The sequence below is a fragment of the Oncorhynchus mykiss genome, chromosome 8 (genome assembly GCF_013265735.2).
Source record: "Oncorhynchus mykiss isolate Arlee chromosome 8, USDA_OmykA_1.1, whole genome shotgun sequence".
NCBI lineage: Eukaryota > Metazoa > Chordata > Actinopteri > Salmoniformes > Salmonidae > Oncorhynchus > Oncorhynchus mykiss.
This window is the reverse complement of record NC_048572.1, coordinates 2,008,506-2,027,448: the sequence shown is the minus strand read 5'-3', so window position 1 is coordinate 2,027,448 and position 18,943 is coordinate 2,008,506. Positions and strand designations below refer to the sequence as shown.

The window sequence follows — 18,943 nt, the reverse complement described above, 5'->3', positions numbered from 1 at the left end:
ATGAAGTATAGATCAAATTTTATGAACAATTTATGTAGAAATACATGTATTTTCAAAGGGTTCACATTTGTTTTTGCCACTGTATATATGTAGTGTAGATCTATCATTAGGATGTTTTTTTAGATATAGGTTTAGCGTAAATGTGTATTGTATAGCGTCATCTTTATTGCAAACATGAATAAAAATACAACTTTAAGCTACGTAATAATATATCCCATCAAATATCCCATGGCCCAGATTTTGGATGCAGGGCAGTAGGAAATGTATAGAAGTCATTTAAAAAATCAATAAGTTCCACCCCCGAGTGTCCATATTTGTATGTAATGTTTGTATGTAATTTTTGTGTCAAAATGAACAATTCTTTCTAATCAATCACCACACAATAAACTGACAGGTGTTTGTAGAGTCATTTTATTAGAAAACACCTGCACAGAATGAGACAGCACTAATGCAAGCAGAGGTATGGCATCTGACTGCTACTCTCGATGGTCCTCTTCAGCCACCTGTGAGGAGAGAGGTCAAGTCACATCCTGATGGCAAAATGGCACCCCGTTCCCTATATTTGACCCTATGGGCTTTGGTCTATAGTAGTGCACTAAATACTAAATAGGATTCCATTTGGAACGAAATAACAGACTGACAGGATGGTTAGAAAACTGGTAGGGGTAAACTGATACCAATATCTGTGGGCAGAACCTCCAATGGCTGACTAGCAGAGTTATCATCCCTTTCTTCAGACCCTCTTCACCTCTCCCTAACCCCATCACTCCTCTCCCTAACCCCATCACTCCTCTCCCTAACCTCATCCTCACTCCTCTCCCTAACCTCATCCTCACTCCTCTCCCTAACCTCAGCCTCACTCCTCTCCCTGACCTCATCCTCACTCCTCTCCCTGACCTCATCCTCACTCCTCTCCCTGACCTCATCACTCCTCTCCCTAACCCCATCACTCCTCTCCCTAACCCCATCACTCCTCTCCCTAACCCAGTCACTCCTCTCCCTAACCTCATCCTCACTCCTCTCCCTAACCTCATCCTCACTCCTCTCCCTAACCTCATCCTCACTCCTCTCCCTAACCTCATCCTCACTCCTCTCCCTAACCTCATCCTCACTCCTCTCCCTAACCCCATCACTCCTCTCCCTAACCCCATCACTCCTCTCCCTAACCCCATCACTCCTCTCCCTAACCCCATCAGTCCTCTCCCTAACCCCATCACTCCTCTCCCTAACCCCATCACTCCTCTCCCTAACCTCATCCTCACTCCTCTCCCTAACCTCATCCTCACCCTCACTCCTCTCCCTAACCTCGTCACTCCTCTCCCTAACCCCATCACTCCTCTCCCTAACCTCATCCTCTCCTCTCCCTAACCTCATCCTCACTCCTCTCCCTAACCCCATCACTCCTCTCCCTAACCTCATCCTCACTCCTCTCCCTAACCTCATCCTCACTCCTCTCCCTAACCTCATCCTCACTCCTCTCCCTAACCTCATCCTCACACCCCATCACTCCTCCCCCCTCGCACCCCATCACTCCCCACCACACCCCATCACTCCTCTCCCCTCACACCCTATCACCCCCCCACACACCCCATCACTCCTCCCCCCACACACCCCATCACCCCTCCCCCCACACACCCCATCACTCCTCCCCCCTCACACCCCATCACTCCTCCCCCCTCACACCCCATCACTCCTTTCTCACCCCCTCTTTCTCACCCCACCCCCTCTCCTCCTCTTTCTCACCCCCCCATCTCTCCTCCTCACCCCACCCCCTCTCCTCCTCACCCCACTTCCTCTCCTCCTCACCCCACTTCCTCTCCTCCTCTTTCTCAACCCACCCCTCCCCCCATCTCTCCTCCTCACCCCACCCCACCCAGTCTCCTCACCTCCATCTCTCCTCCTCTCTGGAAAAACCAGTTCTACTCCAGTTTCTTGGGGTTGTTGACAGCTACATAGTGATATAGAACCACCAGCAGGAACAGAGACACACCCAACATGTTGGCAAAGATGGCCAGCTGCACGTCAGTCACCATTCTGGAGGGGGGGCAGAAACATACATAATATCACCATTCTGGAGGGAGGGGGGGGCAGAAACATACATAATATCACCATTCTGGAGGGGGGGGGGGGGGCAGAAACATACATAATATCACCATTCTGGAGGGGGGGGGCAGAAACATACATAATATCACCATTCTGGAGGGGGGGACCAAAACATACATAATAACACCATTCTGGAGGGGGGGCAGAAACATACATAATATCACCATTCTGGAGGGGGGGGGGGGCAGAAACATACATAATATCACCATTCTGGAGGGGGGGGGGCAGAAACATACATAATATCACCATTCTGGAGGGGGGGGGGGGCAGAAACATACATAATATCACCATTCTGGAGGGGGGGTGAGAAACACACACTATACCACCATGTTTTAACCAGGTAGGCCAGTTGAGAACAAGCTCTCAATTACAACTGCGAACGGGCCAAGATAAAGCAGAGCACTGTGACAGAGTTACACATAAATGTACAGTCAATAACACAATAGATAAATCTATATACAGTGTGTGCAAATGTAGAAGAGTAAGGAGGTAAGACAATAAAAAGGCCATAGTGGTGAAATAATTACAATTTAACATTAACACTGGAGTGATTGACGTGCAGATGAGGTGCAAGTAGAGATACTGGGGTGAAAAAGAGCAAGAGGGTAAGTAATAATATTGGGATGAGGTAGTCTGGTGTGCTATTTACAGATGGGCTATGTACAGGCACAGTGATCAGTAAGCTGCTCTGACAGCTGGTGCTTAAAGCTAGTGAGGGAGATATAAGTCTCCAGCTTCAGTGATTTTTTGCAATTCGTTCCAGTCATTGGCAGCAGAGAACTGGAAGGAAAGGCAGCCATAGGAAGTGTTGGCTTTGGGGGTGACCAGTGAAATATACCTGCTGGAGCGCGTGCTAAGGGTGGGTGTTGCTATGGTGACCAGCAAGCTGAGATAAGGCGGGGGCTTTACCTAGCAAAGACTTATAGATGACCTGGAGCCAGTGGGTTTGGCGACGAGTATGAAGCGAGGGCCAGCCAACGAGAGCATACAGGTCGCAGTGGTGGGTAGTATATGGGGCTTTGGTGACAAAACGGATGGCACTGTGATAGACGGCATCCAATTTGCTGAGTAGAGTGTTGGAGGCTATTTTGTAAATGACATCACCAAAGTCGAGGATCGGTAGGATAATCAATTTTACGAGGGTATGTTTGGCAGCATGAGTGAAGGAGGCTTTGTAGCGAAATAGGAAGCTGATTCTAGATTTAATTTTGGATTGGAGATGCTTAATGTGAGTCTGGAAGGAGAGTTTACAGTCTAACCAGACAGCTAGGTATTTGTAGTTGTCCACATATTCTAAGTCAGAACCGTCCAGAGTAGTGATACTAGTCGGACAAGAGGGCGCGGGCAGCGATCAGTTGAAGAGCATGCATTTAAAAGCAGTTGGAGGCCACAGAAGGAGTGTTGTATGGCTTTGAAGCTCGTTTGGAGTTTAGATAGCACAGTGTCCAAAGAAGGGCCAGATGTATACAGAATGGTGTCGTCTGCGTAGAGGTGGATCAGGGAATCACCAGCAGCAAGAGCGACATCATTGATATATACAGAGAAAATAGTCGGCCTGAGAATTGAAACCTGTTGCACCCCCATAGAGACTGCCAGAGGTCCAGACAACAGGCCCTCCGATTTGACACACTGAACTCTATCAGAGAAGTAGTTGGTGAACCAGGCGAGGCAGTCATTTGAGAAGCCAAGGCTATTGAGTCTGTCGATAAGAATGCTGTGATTGACAGAGTTGAAAGCCTTGGCCAGATTGATGAAGACGGCTGCACAATACTGTCTTTTATCGATGGCGGTTATTATATCGTTTATTATATCGCACCCATGACCAACTCTGAAACCAGATTGCATAGTGAAGAAGGTAACGTGGGATTCGAAATGGTGGGCGATCTGTTTGTTAACTTGCCTTTCGAAGATTTTAGAAAGGCCGGGCAGGATGGATATAGGATGGATTCTGACGGGATGAGGTCAATATCCTTCCAGGATCGATTAGAAAGGCCTGCTCGCTGAAGTGTTTTAGGGAGCATTTGACAGTGATGAGGGGTGGTCGTTTTACCGCGGACCCATTACGCAAGCAGGCAATGAGGCAGTGATCGCTGCGATCCTGGTTGAAGACAGCAGAGGTGTATTTAGAGGGCATGTTGGTCAGGATTATATCTAAGAGGGAACTCATGGTTACAGATTAAGGGTTGTACCTGGTAGGTTCCTTGATCATTTGTGTGAGATTGAGGGCATCTAGCTTAGATTGTAGCATGGCCGGGGTGTTAAGCATGTCCCAGTTTAGGTCACCTAACAGTACCAACTCTGAAGATGGATGAGGGGCGATCAATTCACATATGGTTTCCAGGGCAGAGCTGAGGGCTGAAGGGGGTCTATAACAAGTGGCAACAGTGAGAGACTTGTTTCTGGAAAGGTGGATTTTTTAAAGTAGAAGCTTGAATTGTTTGGGCACAGAGCTGGATAGTGTGAGAACTCTGCAGGCTAACTCCACCCCCTTTGGCAGTTCTAACTTGTCGGAAAATATTATAGTTTGGGATGGAATTTCAGGATTTTTGGTGGCCTTCCTAAACCAGGATTCAGACACGGCTAGGACATCCGGGTTGGCAGTGTGTGCTAAAGCACTGAAAAAAACAAAGTTAGGGAGGAGGCTTCTGATGTTAACATGCATGAAACCAAGGCTTTTGCGGTTTCAGAAGTCAACAAATGAGAGCGCCTGGGGAATGGGAGTGATACTGGGGGCTGCAGGGCCTGGGTTAACCTCTGACTCACCAGAGGAACAGAGGAGGAGGAGTGTGGGTGCAGAAACACACATTGTACCACCATTCTGGGGGGAGGGGGCAGAAACACACCTAATATCACCATTCTAGAAACCCGTTTGCGTTTTCCGTTTGGGGTAAACTGTTTGTGTTGCTAAACTTTTTACAACAGAATTGGAGTAATGATTACACCCCTGGTCATCCATGACAGGCAAGGAACTGAACACAAGTTAACTAGCTATCTACTTACCTACCCACCATTCATAATTAATTGACATCGGACAACAACTAGCTATATATCTAGCTAACGTGAGCTGCACCTGGATGGTTGGCCGCCTATTCAATGGCACATTATGAATAGTTTAAAAAATAACATGATTATGGCTATTCTAATTTTTAGACACAGGTAGTTCCTTATCTGACGTTGGTGAGCAACTGTGTGAGCTGCATCCTTAGCCAACATTGCAGACATAAAAACTCGATATGAAATCGAATAGGAAGGCATCACCTACTAAGGAAAAATAATACGATGACATTTCAGCAAAAAAAAAGAGATAATTCAACCCTTACGTTATTCCTTGTTTATGTGTATTTTAGTCGGTTGCAGGTTCAGTTTTGTCTTTCTGGTGTGTGATTCTATCCTCGGTTTCCGGTCCCGTCGCTTCGGACTAGCGCAGAGCGCCACGTCGACGTAGAGGGGAGGAGCCATGGGAACGGCGTTCATACAGCGGCGCATGACGTTCGATCTACTCCGGTTTCAGAGCACTCTATCCGAAATACGCCAGAAGAGTAGAATAACTGATGAATTTACGAACACACCCCATGATTTCTAACAAAAAAACTGTGATAGAAGGAACGACTCAAAATCACGTATGAATATTTTAATAGATAATTTTAATCTAGATGTTCATAATTGAACATGAATACATATTTTAGATTTAATACATTTGGTCCTCCAAGCCAGAGAGGGCGGTAGTGGTGTCCGGCTGCACGGGACCGGAGGGAGAGGAGTGGCCGAGACGTGGATCTGTCGCCTAGCCGGCGTGAGGAGTAGCTGGTTAGCTAACTAGCTAGATGGTGCTTCGCTTTTGCGGTACGCGGAACAGAGATCGGAGAAGCCAATAGCTAACGTTCAGATAGTTAGTTAGTTAGTTAGTTAGAGTAGATCCTGTGAGTTGCCAACATGGCGCTGTACGAATATGTCACTCGGGACCAACTGTCGGGCTTCGACAAGTACAAGGTAACGTGAAGAGAAAGACTGCTCCTCTAGCTAGCGGTTAGCATGCTAACCTGGTTAGCTAACGAGTATTTTTGGCGTTCAGTTACACCACCATCATTATCGGCCGCTGAACATTCTGGGAAATGTCCTTTTAATTTCGCTACGGTCAGCTCATATGGCTGGGGTCATATTGTAACTGGAATAGACTAACCGGTTGTGTATTAATGGATCTGACCGATAAGCGACCTGTCAGCATTGGCTAACGTAACGTTAACTAGTGACATTACGTACTTGAGGAAAATAGGAAGGTTTCTCAACTCATACCTGTACCTATGTTTGTTCACTATTAACTAGTTAACCAGCGAACTAACCAGCTAGTTAACCCGCTAACTAGTTACTCTATGTCGTGAATTCGAAAGCACCCGTTAGTGGGCTTGATATGCACAGCGGGTACAGAATATATTCTCCATTCAGGCTGTAAAGACTTCACCTCCTTAATTTTGTTTAGTGGCGGGAAAGAACGGGGGGAAATATACGTCCTTTCTTTATAAAACACAATTTCCCACCAGAATACTACTTCCTGATTAGCAAAGTAGCTGCAGCCCGATATGACGACCGGCGGATGGGTTATTTGGCAGATTTGTTGCCACTGAAGGACGTTTTGCGTGGCGATATTGATAACTAATATTGATAACCATCTAGATGTCACCTTGATTCATAGCCTTCATATAGTCTACTACTCAATGGGGAGAGCATGAACGGCAACACCGGGACGCAGTGCCCTTCGCTCCTGCTTGAAAAGCACGACTGTCCGGCAACGGCGTGGGAAGTAGCTACCTGATTGTAGTAGCTAATAGTAGGGTGACAGTAAGCACGCATGCAATGTATGAAGCAAGAGTACACCCATCATAAATACTTTAAATAAATAATCAATTTTATAACTGAAAGGGTCAAATTATTTGCGTAAAACAAACAGTGAAATACTACTGACTCTGGCTTAAAAACAGAATTCCAAACTCTCGCAGTACAGCGGTAAAAAAAGGAAGACCCCTGCTCCCCCGGGCCGAACCCTCGGCGCCCCACTGTTTGGGAACCACTGGTCTAACCTATGGCAGAGCGCTTTCTACACTGGCCACTCCTTTACACACTCCTTTCCTTTCGACACACCCACTCGCTCATACTCTGGTGGCGAAGGACATCACTGCTCCTCAATGTGTATCCAAATTCAGTTTTGAGTGTAGGGTTACCTGGACATTTCGGGCTGGTCATGGAACTATGAAAATGGGCGGGGTCTCCCCGCTTAGCTTGATGGGATATGTAGTGATTTTGCCAACACAGCCAGAGATATGTATACAGTCTTGTTCCCTTAATCTTCTTTCAACTGACAATCATATTTGTTGATTTAAATCAGACTTTATTCATATAATGAGCAATCCAGGAATGTCACAAGTTATTTGACATGAGAAAATGGCAACTCTACGGATTGCAATGACTACAATGAATGGCTATATTACTTCCTGACACTAAGGGTCCCTGGAGTTCCTCCTTCTCACCACTCTATATCGAGGAGGAGTTGTTTTCATAACTGGTCGTGGGATTTGCTAGCAACAACATTTAGTCACCATCAGTCTGAAAACTTGTATTGAATACAACCAGACCTTTTCCTAATTGGTGTTGCTCAGAGCAGCGTGAATATGGATGTGCCAATTCATTCCAGTTTAAGTAGTACGAGCAACACAAGTTAGGAAAAAGTTAGTGGTTGTATTCAATAAGATGTACGAATTTCAGCGGCCGCAATTGTACAGAACAAACATTGGTACGAGTTGAGAAACCTTCCTATTTTCCTCAAGTACGTAATGTCACTATTCCAAAGCTATTACAGAGAACACATACATTTTTTCGCTTCTCAAAATGTTTTTAAAATGTTGTCCTATACTTCTTGTTGACAAAATTCCTGCTAATATTAGGTTTTTGAGCTAGTGCCCAATTGACCCCTTGAAGGAGAGCGCTCCTTGTCCCAGAATCTCCCAGAATGCACCGTGCGGCCCATTGACGATGCACTTTCACAATGGCCATAATTACTATTCCAATGAAGTTTCCCATCTCCACAAAAGTACAGTGTCTTCAGAAAGTATTCATACCCCTTGACTTTTTCCACATTTTGTTGTCACTGCCTGAATTCAAAACAGATTAAATAGATCATTTTTTCTCACCCATCTACACACAACACCCTATAATGACAACACCCCATTATTTTTGCAAATGTATTGAAAATGAAGCAGCTGCTACAGCTGTGAGTCTGAGTAAGTATCTAAGAGCTTTGCACACCTATATTGTACAATATTTGCCTATTATTTTCAAAATTCTTCAAACTGTCAAATTGGTTGTTGATCATTGCTAGACAACCTTTTTCAAGTCTTGCTTTAGATTTCAAAGCAGATTTAAGTAAACTGTAATTCGGCCACTCAGGAACATTCACTGCCTAGGTAAGCAACTCCAGTGTAGATTTGGCCTTGTGTTTTAGGTTACTGTCCAGCTGAAAGGTGAATTGATCTCCCAGTGTCTGGTTTAAAGCAGACTGAACTATTTGTTTTTGACTTTGCTTAGCTTAATTTAATTGTTTTTAATCCTGAAAAACTCCCCAGTCCTTAACAATTACAAGCATACCCATAACATGATGCAGCCACCACAATGCTTGGAAATATGGAGAATGGTACTCAGTAATGTATTGGATTTGCCCCAAACATAACACTTTGTATTCAGGACAAAAAGTGAATTGCTTTGCCACATATTTTGCAGTATTACTTTAGTTTCTTGTTGCAAACAGGATGCATATTTTAAAATATTGTTTATCCTATAATGGCTTCTTTCTATTCACACTATCAATTATGTTAGTATTGCTATTCTGTACAGGCTTCTGTCTTTTCAGTCTGTCATTTAGGTTAGTATTGTGGAGTAACTACAATGTTGTTGATCCATCCTCAGTTTTCTCTCATCACAGCCATTAAACTCTGTAACTGTTTTAAAGTCACCATTGGCCTTATGGTAAAATCCCTGAGCGTTTTCCTTCCTGTCCAAAGTGTATTTAATAACTTCACCATGCCCAAAGGGATATTCAATGTCTGCTTTAAAAATGTTTACCCATTTACCAATAGGTGCCTTTTGCAAGGCATTGTAAAACCTCCCAGGTCTTTGTGGGTGAATCTGTTTGAAATTCACTTCTCGCCTGAGGGACATTACAGATAGTTGTATGTGTTGGTACAGAGATTAGGTAGTTATTCAAAAATCATGTTACGCTAGTGAGTCCATGCAACTTATTATGTGACTTCTTAATTAAAGCACATTTTTACTCCTGAACTTATTTAGACTTGCCATAACAAAGGGGTTGACTACTTATTGACTCAAGACATTTCAGCTTTTCATTTTTCATGAATTTAACATTTAGAAAAAACATTATTCCACTTTGACATGATGGGGTACTGTGTGTAGGCAAGTTACAAAAAAATGTCAATTTAATCCATTTCAAATTCAGACTGTAACACAACAAAATGTGTTAAGTTCCAGGGTGTGGCTCCTTTCTGAAGGCTTTGTATATCATAACAGCAGCTGCCACTGAGACTTTCTATTGGACAAATTTGGGTAGGCCTTTCCCTGTGTCCTTCAGTTTGCCTTCTTATTTAAGATTTTCTTTTTTAAACAGAATCTGCGTAATGAATATGCCCCAGAGCTCTCTGGGTTGGGTATGAGGAGGGAGACAGTGTAGATGGGGTAAGGAATATGCCCCAGAGCTCTCTGGGTTGGGTATGAGGAGGGAGACAGTGTAGATGGGGTAAGAAATATGCCCCAGAGCTCTCTGGGTTGGGTATGAGGAGGGAGACAGCAGTGTAGATGGGGTAAGGAATATGCCCCAGAGCTCTCTGGGTTGGGTATGAGGAGGGAGACAGCAGTGTAGATGGGGTAAGGAATATGCCCCAGAGCTCTCTGGGTTGGGTATGAGGAGGGAGACAGCAGTGTAGATGGGGTAAGGAATATGCCCCAGAGCTCTCTGGGTTGGGTATGAGGAGGGAGACAGCAGTGTAGATGGGGTAAGGAATATGCCCCAGAGCTCTCTGGGTTGGGTATGAGGAGGGAGACAGTGTAGATGGGGTAAGGAATATGCCCCAGAGCTCTCTGGGTTGGGTATGAGGAGGGAGACAGTGTAGATGGGGTAAGGAATATGCCCCAGAGCTCTCTGGGTTGGGTATGAGGAGGGAGACAGCAGTGTAGATGGGGTAAGGAATATGCCCCAGAGCTCTCTGGGTTGGGTATGAGGAGGGAGACAGCAGTGTAGATGGGGTAAGGAATATGCCCCAGAGCTCTCTGGGTTGGGTATGAGGAGGGAGACAGTGTAGATGGGGTAAGGAATATGCCCCAGAGCTCTCTGGGTTGGGTATGAGGAGGGAGACAGTGTAGATGGGGTAAGGAATATGCCCCAGAGCTCTCTGGGTTGGGTATGAGGAGGGAGACAGTGTAGATGGGGTAAGGAATATGCCCCAGAGCTCTCTGGGTTGGGTATGAGGAGGGAGACAGTGTAGATGGGGTAAGGAATATGCCCCAGAGCTCTCTGGGTTGGGTATGAGGAGGGAGACAGTGTAGATGGGGTAAGGAATATGCCCCAGAGCTCTCTGGGTTGGGTATGAGGAGGGAGACAGTGTAGATGGGGTAAGGAATATGCCCCAGAGCTCTCTGGGTTGGGTATGAGGAGGGAGACAGCAGTGTAGATGGGGTAAGGAATATGCCCCAGAGCTCTCTGGGTTGGGTATGAGGAGGGAGACAGCAGTGTAGATGGGGTAAGGAATATGCCCCAGAGCTCTCTGGGTTGGGTATGAGGAGGGAGACAGCAGTGTAGATGGGGTAAGGAATATGCCCCAGAGCTCTCTGGGTTGGGTATGAGGAGGGAGACAGCAGTGTAGATGGGGTAAGGAATATGCCCCAGAGCTCTCTGGGTTGGGTATGAGGAGGGAGACAGCAATGTAGATGGGGTGTAATCATTAGTCCAAACAGGAGTATCTATTGGACAAAATCAGATATGTTCCTCCTCGTTTGGTTCCTGTTGAAAACACCTTGGTGTTGGTGATTGATGTAGCCAACGTTAACTAGCCAGCTAGCTGTCAGTGGCAACTCTGAACATCCAGCTGTCCAAATGAATACTGTTGATCGGTTACTGAAAGGTCTGGTTTATGAGGGGAACAACTCTGTAAGATAGTGTAGTCTGGTTTATGAGGAGAACAACTCTGTAAGATAGTGTTGTCTGGTTTATAAGGTCTAGTTTGTGCATGGGGTCCAAAGTCACTCTCTTGTTGTGCCAGGGAGAGAGGGAGTGACAGGGATGGTGATAGAATGGAGAGAAGAAGCCCGATCTGATCTCCCACTGAGGCTCTCTCACCCCCGATCTGTGTGTGTCTGTATTGTATATGCACACCTGCCTGTGCATATACAGTCGAAGTCGGAAGTTTACATACACCTTAGCCAAATACATTTAAACTCAGTTTTTCACAATTCCTGACATTTAATCCAAGTAAACATTTCCTGTTTTTAGGTCAGTTAGGATCACCATTTTATTTTAAGAATGTGAATTGTCAAAATAATAGTAGAGAGAATTCTTTATTTCAGCTTTTATTTCTTTCATCACATTCCCAGTGGGTCAGAAGTTGACATACACTTAATTAGTATTTGGTAGCATTGCCTTTAAATTGTCTAACTTGGATCAAACATTTTGGGGAGCCTTCCACAAGCTTCCCACAATAAGTTGGGTGAATTTTGGCCCATTCCTCCTGACAGAGCAGGTGTAACTGAGTCAGGTTTGTAGGCCTCCTTCCTTTCACATGCTTTGTGATCCTTAAGCGATCTTGCCACAACTTTGGAAGTATACTTGGGGTTATTGTCCATTTGGAAGACCCATCCTGACTGATGTCTTGATATGTTGCTTCAATATATCCACATAATTTTCATACCTCATGATGCCTTCTATTTTGTGAAGTGCACCAGTCCCTCCTGCAGCAAAGCACCCCCACAACATAATGCTGCCACCCCCGTGCTTCACGGTTGGGATGGTGTTCTTCGGCTTGCAAGCCTCCCCCTTTTTCCTCCAAAAACAACAATGGTCATTATAGCCAACCAGTTCTATTTTTGTTTCATCAGACCAGAGGACATTTCTTCAAAAAATACGATCTTTGTCCCCATGTGAAGTTGCAAACCGTAGTCTGGCTTTTTTTTATTGCGGTTTTGGAGCAGTGGCTTCTTCCTTGCTGAGCAGCCTTTCAGGTTATGTCAATATAGGAGTCATTTTACTGTGGATATAGATACTTTTGTACCTGTTTCCTTCAGCATCTTTACAAGGTAACCGGAAGGTTGCTAGTAACCGGACGGTTGCAAGTTCAAACCCCCGAGCTGACAAGGTACAAATCTGTTGTTCTGCCCCTGAACAGGCAGTTAACCCATTGTTCCTAGGCCGTCATTGAAAATAAGAATTGGTTCTTAACTGACTTGCCTAGTTAAATAAAGGTAAAATAAAAATAAAGGTCCTTTGCTGTTATTCTGGGATTGATTTGCACTTTTCGCACTAAAGTGCGTTCATTTCAAGGAGACAGAACGAGCCTCCTTCCTGAGTGGTATGACGGCTGCGTGGTCCCATGGTGTTTATACTTGCCTACTATTGTTTGTACAGATGAACGTGGTACCTTCAGGTGTTTGGAAATGCTCCCAAGGACGAACCAGACTTGTGGAGGTCTACAATTGTTTTTCTGAGGCCTTGGCTGATTTCTTTTGATTTTCAAATGATGTCAAGCAAAGAGGCACTGAGTTTGAAGGTTGGCCTTGAAATACATCCACAGGTACACATCCAATTGACTCAAGTGATGTCAATTAGCCTATCAGAAGCTTCTAAAGCCATGACACCATTTTCTGCAATTTTCCAAGCTGTTTAAAGGCACAGTCAACTTAGTGTATGTAAACTTCTGACTAGAGGTGACCGATTAATCGGAATGGCCGATTAATTAGGGCCGATTTCAAGTTTTCATAACAATCGGAAATCAGTATTTTTGGACACTGATTTGGCCGATTTTATTTATTTTTATTTTTTACACAATTTAATTTAACCTTTATTTAACACGGCAAGTCAGTTAGGAACACATTATTTTTTTCAATGACGGCCTAGGAACAGTGGGTTAACTGCCTCGTTCAGGGCAGCAGAACGACAGATTTTCACCTTGTCAGCTCGGGGGATCCAATCTTGCAACCTTACAGTTAACTAGTCCAATGCTATAACCACCTGCCTCTTGTTGCACTCTACAAGGAGTCTGCCTGTTACGCGAATGCAGTAAGCCACGGTAAGTTGCTAGCTAGAATTAAACTTACCTTATAAAAAAACAATCAATCAATCAAACATAATCACTAGTTAACTACACATGGTTGATGATATTACTAGTTTATCTAGCGTGTCCTGCGTTGCATATAATCTGACTGAGCATACAAGTATCTAAGTATCTGACTGAGCGATGGTAGGCAGCAGCAGGCTTGTAAGCATTCATTCAAGCAGCAATTTCTTGCGTTTTGCCAGCAGCTCTTCGTTGTGCGTCAAGCATTGCGCTGTTTATGACTTCAAGCCTATCAACTCCCGAGATGAGGCTGGTGTAACTGATGTGAAATGTCTAGCTAGTTAGCAGGGAGCGCGCTAATAGCGTTTCAAACGTCACTCGCTCTGAGACTTGGAGTGGTTTTTCCCCTTGCTCTGCATGGGTAACGCTGCTTCGAGGGTGGCTGTTGTCGTTGTGTTCCTGGTTCGAGCCCAGGGAAGAGCGAGGAGATGGACGGAAGCTATACTGTTACACTGGCAATACTAAAGTGCCTATAAGAACATCCAAAATTCAGAGGAATATGACATACAAATGGTATAGAGGGAAATAGTCCTATAATTCCTATAATAACTACAACCTAAAACTTCTTACCTGGGAATATTGAAGACTCATGTTAAAAGGAACTTCCAGCTTTCATATGTTCTCATGTTCTGAGCAAGGCACATATTGCACTTTTACTTTCTTCTCCAACACTTTGTTTTTGCATTATTTAAACTAAATTGAACATGTTTCATTATTTATAAGTGTTCATTCAGTATTGTTGTAATTTTCATTATTATCGGCGTTGAAAAATTGGTATCGGTCTCTACTTCTGACCCACTGGAGTAATCTGTCTGTAAACAAGTGTTGGGAAAATGACTTGTGTCATGCACAAAGTAGATGTCCTAACCAACTTGCCAAAACTATAGTTTGTTAACAAGAAATTTGTAGAGTGGTTGAAAAACGAGTTTTAATGACTCCCTTCTCTCCGCTCCTCACTTTCTCTCCTTCTCTCCTCTCTTCAGTACAGTGCGGTGGATTCCAACCCCCTGTCAGTCTACGTCATGCACCCCTTCTGGAACTCTGTAGTCAAGGTGAGCCCACACCCACACACCCCACACACCCACACCCACACACCACACCCCACACACCACACACCCACACACCACACACCACACACACACACAGGTTATTGTGACTATGACTACAGTGTGTGTGTATTATGATAATGAGGTCTGTCTGCATCATTAATGAGGTTTGCTGAGATACAATAACCTTGACCCTCTCTCTACCTCTACCCTTCTCTCAATTTAAAGGGCTTTATTGGCATTGGAAACACACGTTTACATCTCCAAAGCAAATGGAATAGACAATAAACTGAAGGGAAATTAACAATGGAAGCATTAGTGAACATTACACTCACAAAAGTTTTCAAAGAATATAGACATTTCAAATGTTATATTACTGGCTATTTACACTGTTGTAACAATGTGCAAGTGTTTGTAATATGAACAGTGTTGGTGCTCCACTGGTTACCCTTTTGTCATGGCAACAGGTCACATCTTGCTGCTGTGATGGCAAACTGTGGTATTTCACCCAGTAGATATGGGAGTTTATCAGTGTTTGATTTGTTTTCATATTCTTTGTGGATCTGTGAAATCTGAGGGAAATACAGTGCCTTGCGAAAGTATTCGGCCCCCTTGAACTTTGCGACCTTTTGCCACATTTCAGGCTTCAAACATAAAGATATAAAACTGTATTTTTTTGTGAAGAATCAACAACAAGTGGGACACAATCATGAAGTGGAACGACATTTATAGGATATTTCAAACTTTTTTAACAAATCAAAACTGAAAAATTGGGCGTGCAAAATTATTCAGCCCCCTTAATTAAGTTAATACTTTGTAGCGCCACCTTTTGCTGCGATTACAGCTGTAAGTCGCTTGGGGTATGTCTCTGTCAGTTTTGCACATCGAGAGACTGAAAGGTTAGGTACAAGTTAGTAATGAGGCTATATACAGGGGGTACCGGGTCAATGTGGGGGGGGGTACAGGTTAGTAATGAGGCTATATACAGGGGGTACCGGGTCAATGTGGGGGGGGGGGGGTACAGGTTAGTAATGAGGCTATATATAGGGGCTACCGGTACCGGGTCAATGTGGGGGTGGTACAGGTTAGTAATGAGGCTATATACAGGGGGTACCGGGTCAATGTGGGGGGGTACAGGTTAGTAATGAGGCTATATACAGGGGGTACCGGGTCAATGTGGGGGTGGTACAGGTTAGTAATGAGGCTATATACAGGGGGTACTGGTACCGGGTCAATGTGGGGGGGTACAGGTTAGTAATGAGGCTATATACAGGGGGTACCGGGTCAATGTGGGGGGGTACAGGTTAATAATGAGGCTATATACAGGGGGTACCGGGTCAATGTGGGGGGGTACAGGTTAGTAATGAGGCTATATACAGGGGGTACCGGGTCAATGTGGGGGGGTACAGGTTAGTAATGAAGCTATATACAGGGGGTACCGGGTCAATGTGGGGGGGGGGGTACAGGTTAGTAATGAGGCTATATACAGGGGGTACCGGTACAGAGTCCGTCTGTCACCTCAAACACTGAAGAATGGCAAGGTATCATTACATCTATGTAAGTAGTATGTTGTTGAAATATGGTGATTCTAGTGGGGGGAGACAGGTATTTCTGATTTATCTGGCGATGTTCAGGTTTCTGCTCTTTAGGCAGATGACCTCAGGCCTGGGATATTCCAAGATGAGATTCTGAAGGCTTTGTGTTCCATAAAGTGTCCAATATACAATGCACTGCTGCCTTGTATAGGTGGCCCTGGTCATAGAGGCTTTTCAGGTCCAGGGTGGTGGAGTGGTGGGCCTGGTCATAGAGGCTTTTCAGGTCCAGGGTGGAGTGGTGGGCCTGGTCATAGAGGCTGTTCAGGTCCAGGGTGGAGTGGTGGGCCTGGTCATAGAGGCTGTTTAGGTCCAGGGTGGAGTGGTGGGCCTGGTCATAGAGGCTGTTCAGGTCCAGGGTGGAGTGGTGGGCCTGGTCATAGAGGCTGTTCAGGTCCAGGGTGGAGTGGTGGACCTGGTCATAGAGGCTGTTCAGGTCCAGGGTGGAGTGGTGGGCCAGGAAAACATTTGGTTTTGAGGCACAGTCACGGGAAATACTTGCGTTTACCCGCTGTATGGTAGCAGGGTGGAAGTCTTTTCGTGGTAGCAGGGTGGAGATAACCCTGCATTGGGAAAAGTAGAATAAACTTTTTCAATCACTCCCTTCAGTGCTGTGGTCACCCTTTCATGCTGTGCTCTCAGGTGGTTTGTGCCTGTGTGTATTATTACGTGGCTGGGAGACCCTAGTTGGTCCTCAGACAGAAGGTCTAGGGCGCTCTGGGTGTTTGGACACCAGAGTTTAAACACTGTGTGTTTGGTAGAAAAGTTTTTCAATCTGTCCATCCCTCTACTCCCCCCCCCCCCCCCCCCCCCTCTCTCTCTCTCCATCGCTCTCTCTCCATCCCTCTCCCTCTACTTTCTCCCCCTCTCTCTCTCTTTTCCAGGTGATGCCCAGATGGTTAGCTCCTAACCTCATCACCTTCACTGGTTTCATGTTCCTGGTCTTCAACTTCCTCATGCTGTCCTTCTACGACTACCACTTTGATGCATCCGGTATGCCGCCCGCCGTGTGTGTGTGTGGTGCAGGTTGTGGGTGTGTGGTGCAGGTTGTGGGTGTGTGGTGCAGGTTGTGGGTGTGTGGTGCAGGTTGTGGGTGTGGTGCAGGTTGTGTGTGTGTGGGTGTGGTGCAGGTTGTGTGTGTGTGGGTATGGTGCAGGTTGTGTGTGTGTGGGTATGGTGCAGGGTGTGTGGGTGTGGTGCAGGTTGTGTGTGTGTGGGTATGGTGCAGGTTGTGTGTGTGTGGGTATGGTGCAGGTTGTGTGTGTGTGTGGGTGTGGTGCAGGTTGTGTGGGTGTGGTGCAGGTTGTGTGTATGTGGGTGTGGTGCAGGTTGTGTGGGTGTGGTGCAGGTTGTGTGGGTGTGGTGCAGGTTGTGGGTGTGGTGCAGGTTGTGGGTGTGGTGCAGGTTGTGGGTGTGTGTGTGGTGCAGGTTGTGTGTGTGTGTGTGTGTGTGTGTGGTGCACGTTGTGTGTGTGTGTGTGTGTGTGGTGCACGTTGTGTGTGTGTGTGTGTGTGTGTGTGGTGCAGGTTGTGTGTGTGTGTGTGTGGTGCAGGTTGTGTGTGTGTGTGTGGTGCAGGTTGTGTGTGTGTGGTGCAGGTTGTGTGTGTGTGGTGCAGGTTGTGTGTGTGTGTGGTGCAGGTTGTGTGTGTGTGGTGCAGGTTGTGTGTGTGTGGGTGTGGTGCAGGTTGTGTGGGTGTGGTGCAGGTTGTGTGTGTGTGTGGGTGTGGTGCAGGTTGTGTGTGTGTGTGGGTGTGGTGCAGGTTGTGTGTGTGTGGGTGTGGTGCAGGTTGTGTGTGTGTGGGTGTGGTGCAGGTTGTGTGGGTGTGGTGCAGGTTGTGTGTGTGTGGGTGTGGTGCAGGTTGTGTGGGTGTGGTGCAGGTTGTGTGGGTGTGGTGCAGGTTGTGTGGGTGTGGTGCAGGTTGTGTGTGTGTGGGTGTGGTGCAGGTTGTGTGTGTGTGGGTGTGGTGCAGGTTGTGTGTGTGTGTGGGTGTGGTGCAGGTTGTGTGTGTGTGGGTGTGGTGCAGGTTGTGTGTGTGTGGGTGTGGTGCAGGTTGTGTGTGTGTGTGTGTGGTGCAGGTTGTGTGTGTGTGTGTGTGTGGTGCAGGTTGTGTGTGTGTGTGTGTGTGGTGCAGGTTGTGTGTGTGTGTGTGGTGCAGGTTGTGTGTGTGTGTGTGGTGCAGGTTGTGTGTGTGTGTGTGTGTGTGTGGTGCACGTTGTGTGTGTGTGTGTGTGTGGTGCAGGTTGTGTGTGTGTGTGGTGCAGGTTGTGTGTGTGTGTGGTGCAGGTTGTGTGTGTGTGTGTGTGTGGTGCACGTTGTGTGTGTGTGTGTGTGGTGCAGGTTGTGTGTGTGTGTGTGTGTGTGGTGCAGGTTGTGTGTGTGTGGTGCAGGTTGTGTGTGTGTGTGTGTGGTGCAGGTTGTGTGTGTGTGGTGCAGGTTGTGTGTGTGTGGTGCAGGTTGTGTGTGTGTGGTGCAGGTTGTGTGTGTGTGTGTGTGGTGCAGGTTGTGTGTGTGGGTGGTGCAGGTTGTGTGTGTGTGTGTGTGGTGCAGGTTGTGTGTGGTGTGGGTTGTGTGTTGGTGTGTGGGTGTGTGTGTGGGTGTGTGTGTGTGGTGCAAGTTGTTTGTGTTATGTGTTATGACCCTTTGGTCATGAAGGAAACAAGTTCCAGTGACTTCACACACCCACACACACACACCTGCACCACACACACACAACCTGCACCACACCCCCACACACACACCTACACACACACCTACACACACATCCACCCACCCACACACAACCTGCACCGCACACAACCTGCACCACACACAACCTGC

General features: G+C 46.1%; 2 protein-coding genes across 4 annotated transcripts in view; one reads left to right on the top strand and one right to left on the bottom strand.

The window, feature by feature from the left end:
• Positions 1-393: 393 nt before the first annotated feature.
• On the bottom strand, positions 394-5,581 carry LOC118965477 (dolichyl-diphosphooligosaccharide--protein glycosyltransferase subunit 4). 2 transcript variants are annotated; one of them, XR_005052758.1, is made up of 3 exons: positions 5,424-5,581; positions 1,887-2,034; positions 394-503 (listed from the first exon to the last, which is right to left on the bottom strand). XR_005052758.1 is itself a non-coding variant. In XM_036984539.1 (2 exons), exon 1 carries the CDS (start codon positions 2,031-2,033, stop codon positions 1,920-1,922), a length of 114 nt encoding a protein of 37 aa, XP_036840434.1. In that variant the 5' UTR covers position 2,034; the 3' UTR covers positions 394-503; positions 1,887-1,919. The 2 variants fall into 2 exon arrangements, 1 of the variants encoding a protein (XP_036840434.1); XM_036984539.1 differs by lacking the exon at positions 5,424-5,581.
• A 241-nt stretch (positions 5,582-5,822) lies between these two features.
• The window catches only part of selenoi (selenoprotein I), a 45,317-nt gene continuing 32,196 nt past the window's right edge, over positions 5,823-18,943 (top strand). For both annotated transcript variants that reach the window (XR_005052757.1, XM_036984538.1), the window contains exons 1-3: positions 5,823-6,093; positions 14,471-14,539; positions 17,010-17,118. Coding sequence is in view for 1 of the 2 variants with exons in the window: in XM_036984538.1 (XP_036840433.1) it covers positions 6,037-6,093; positions 14,471-14,539; positions 17,010-17,118 (235 nt within the window). In the remaining variant the exon portion in view is untranslated. The remainder of the gene's footprint in view (positions 6,094-14,470; positions 14,540-17,009; positions 17,119-18,943) is intronic.

Bases quoted from the DNA above. Each gene is read 5' to 3' on its own strand.
- LOC118965477 (XM_036984539.1), bottom strand. From the start codon at position 2,033: ATGGTGACTGACGTGCAGCTGGCCATCTTTGCCAACATGTTGGGTGTG.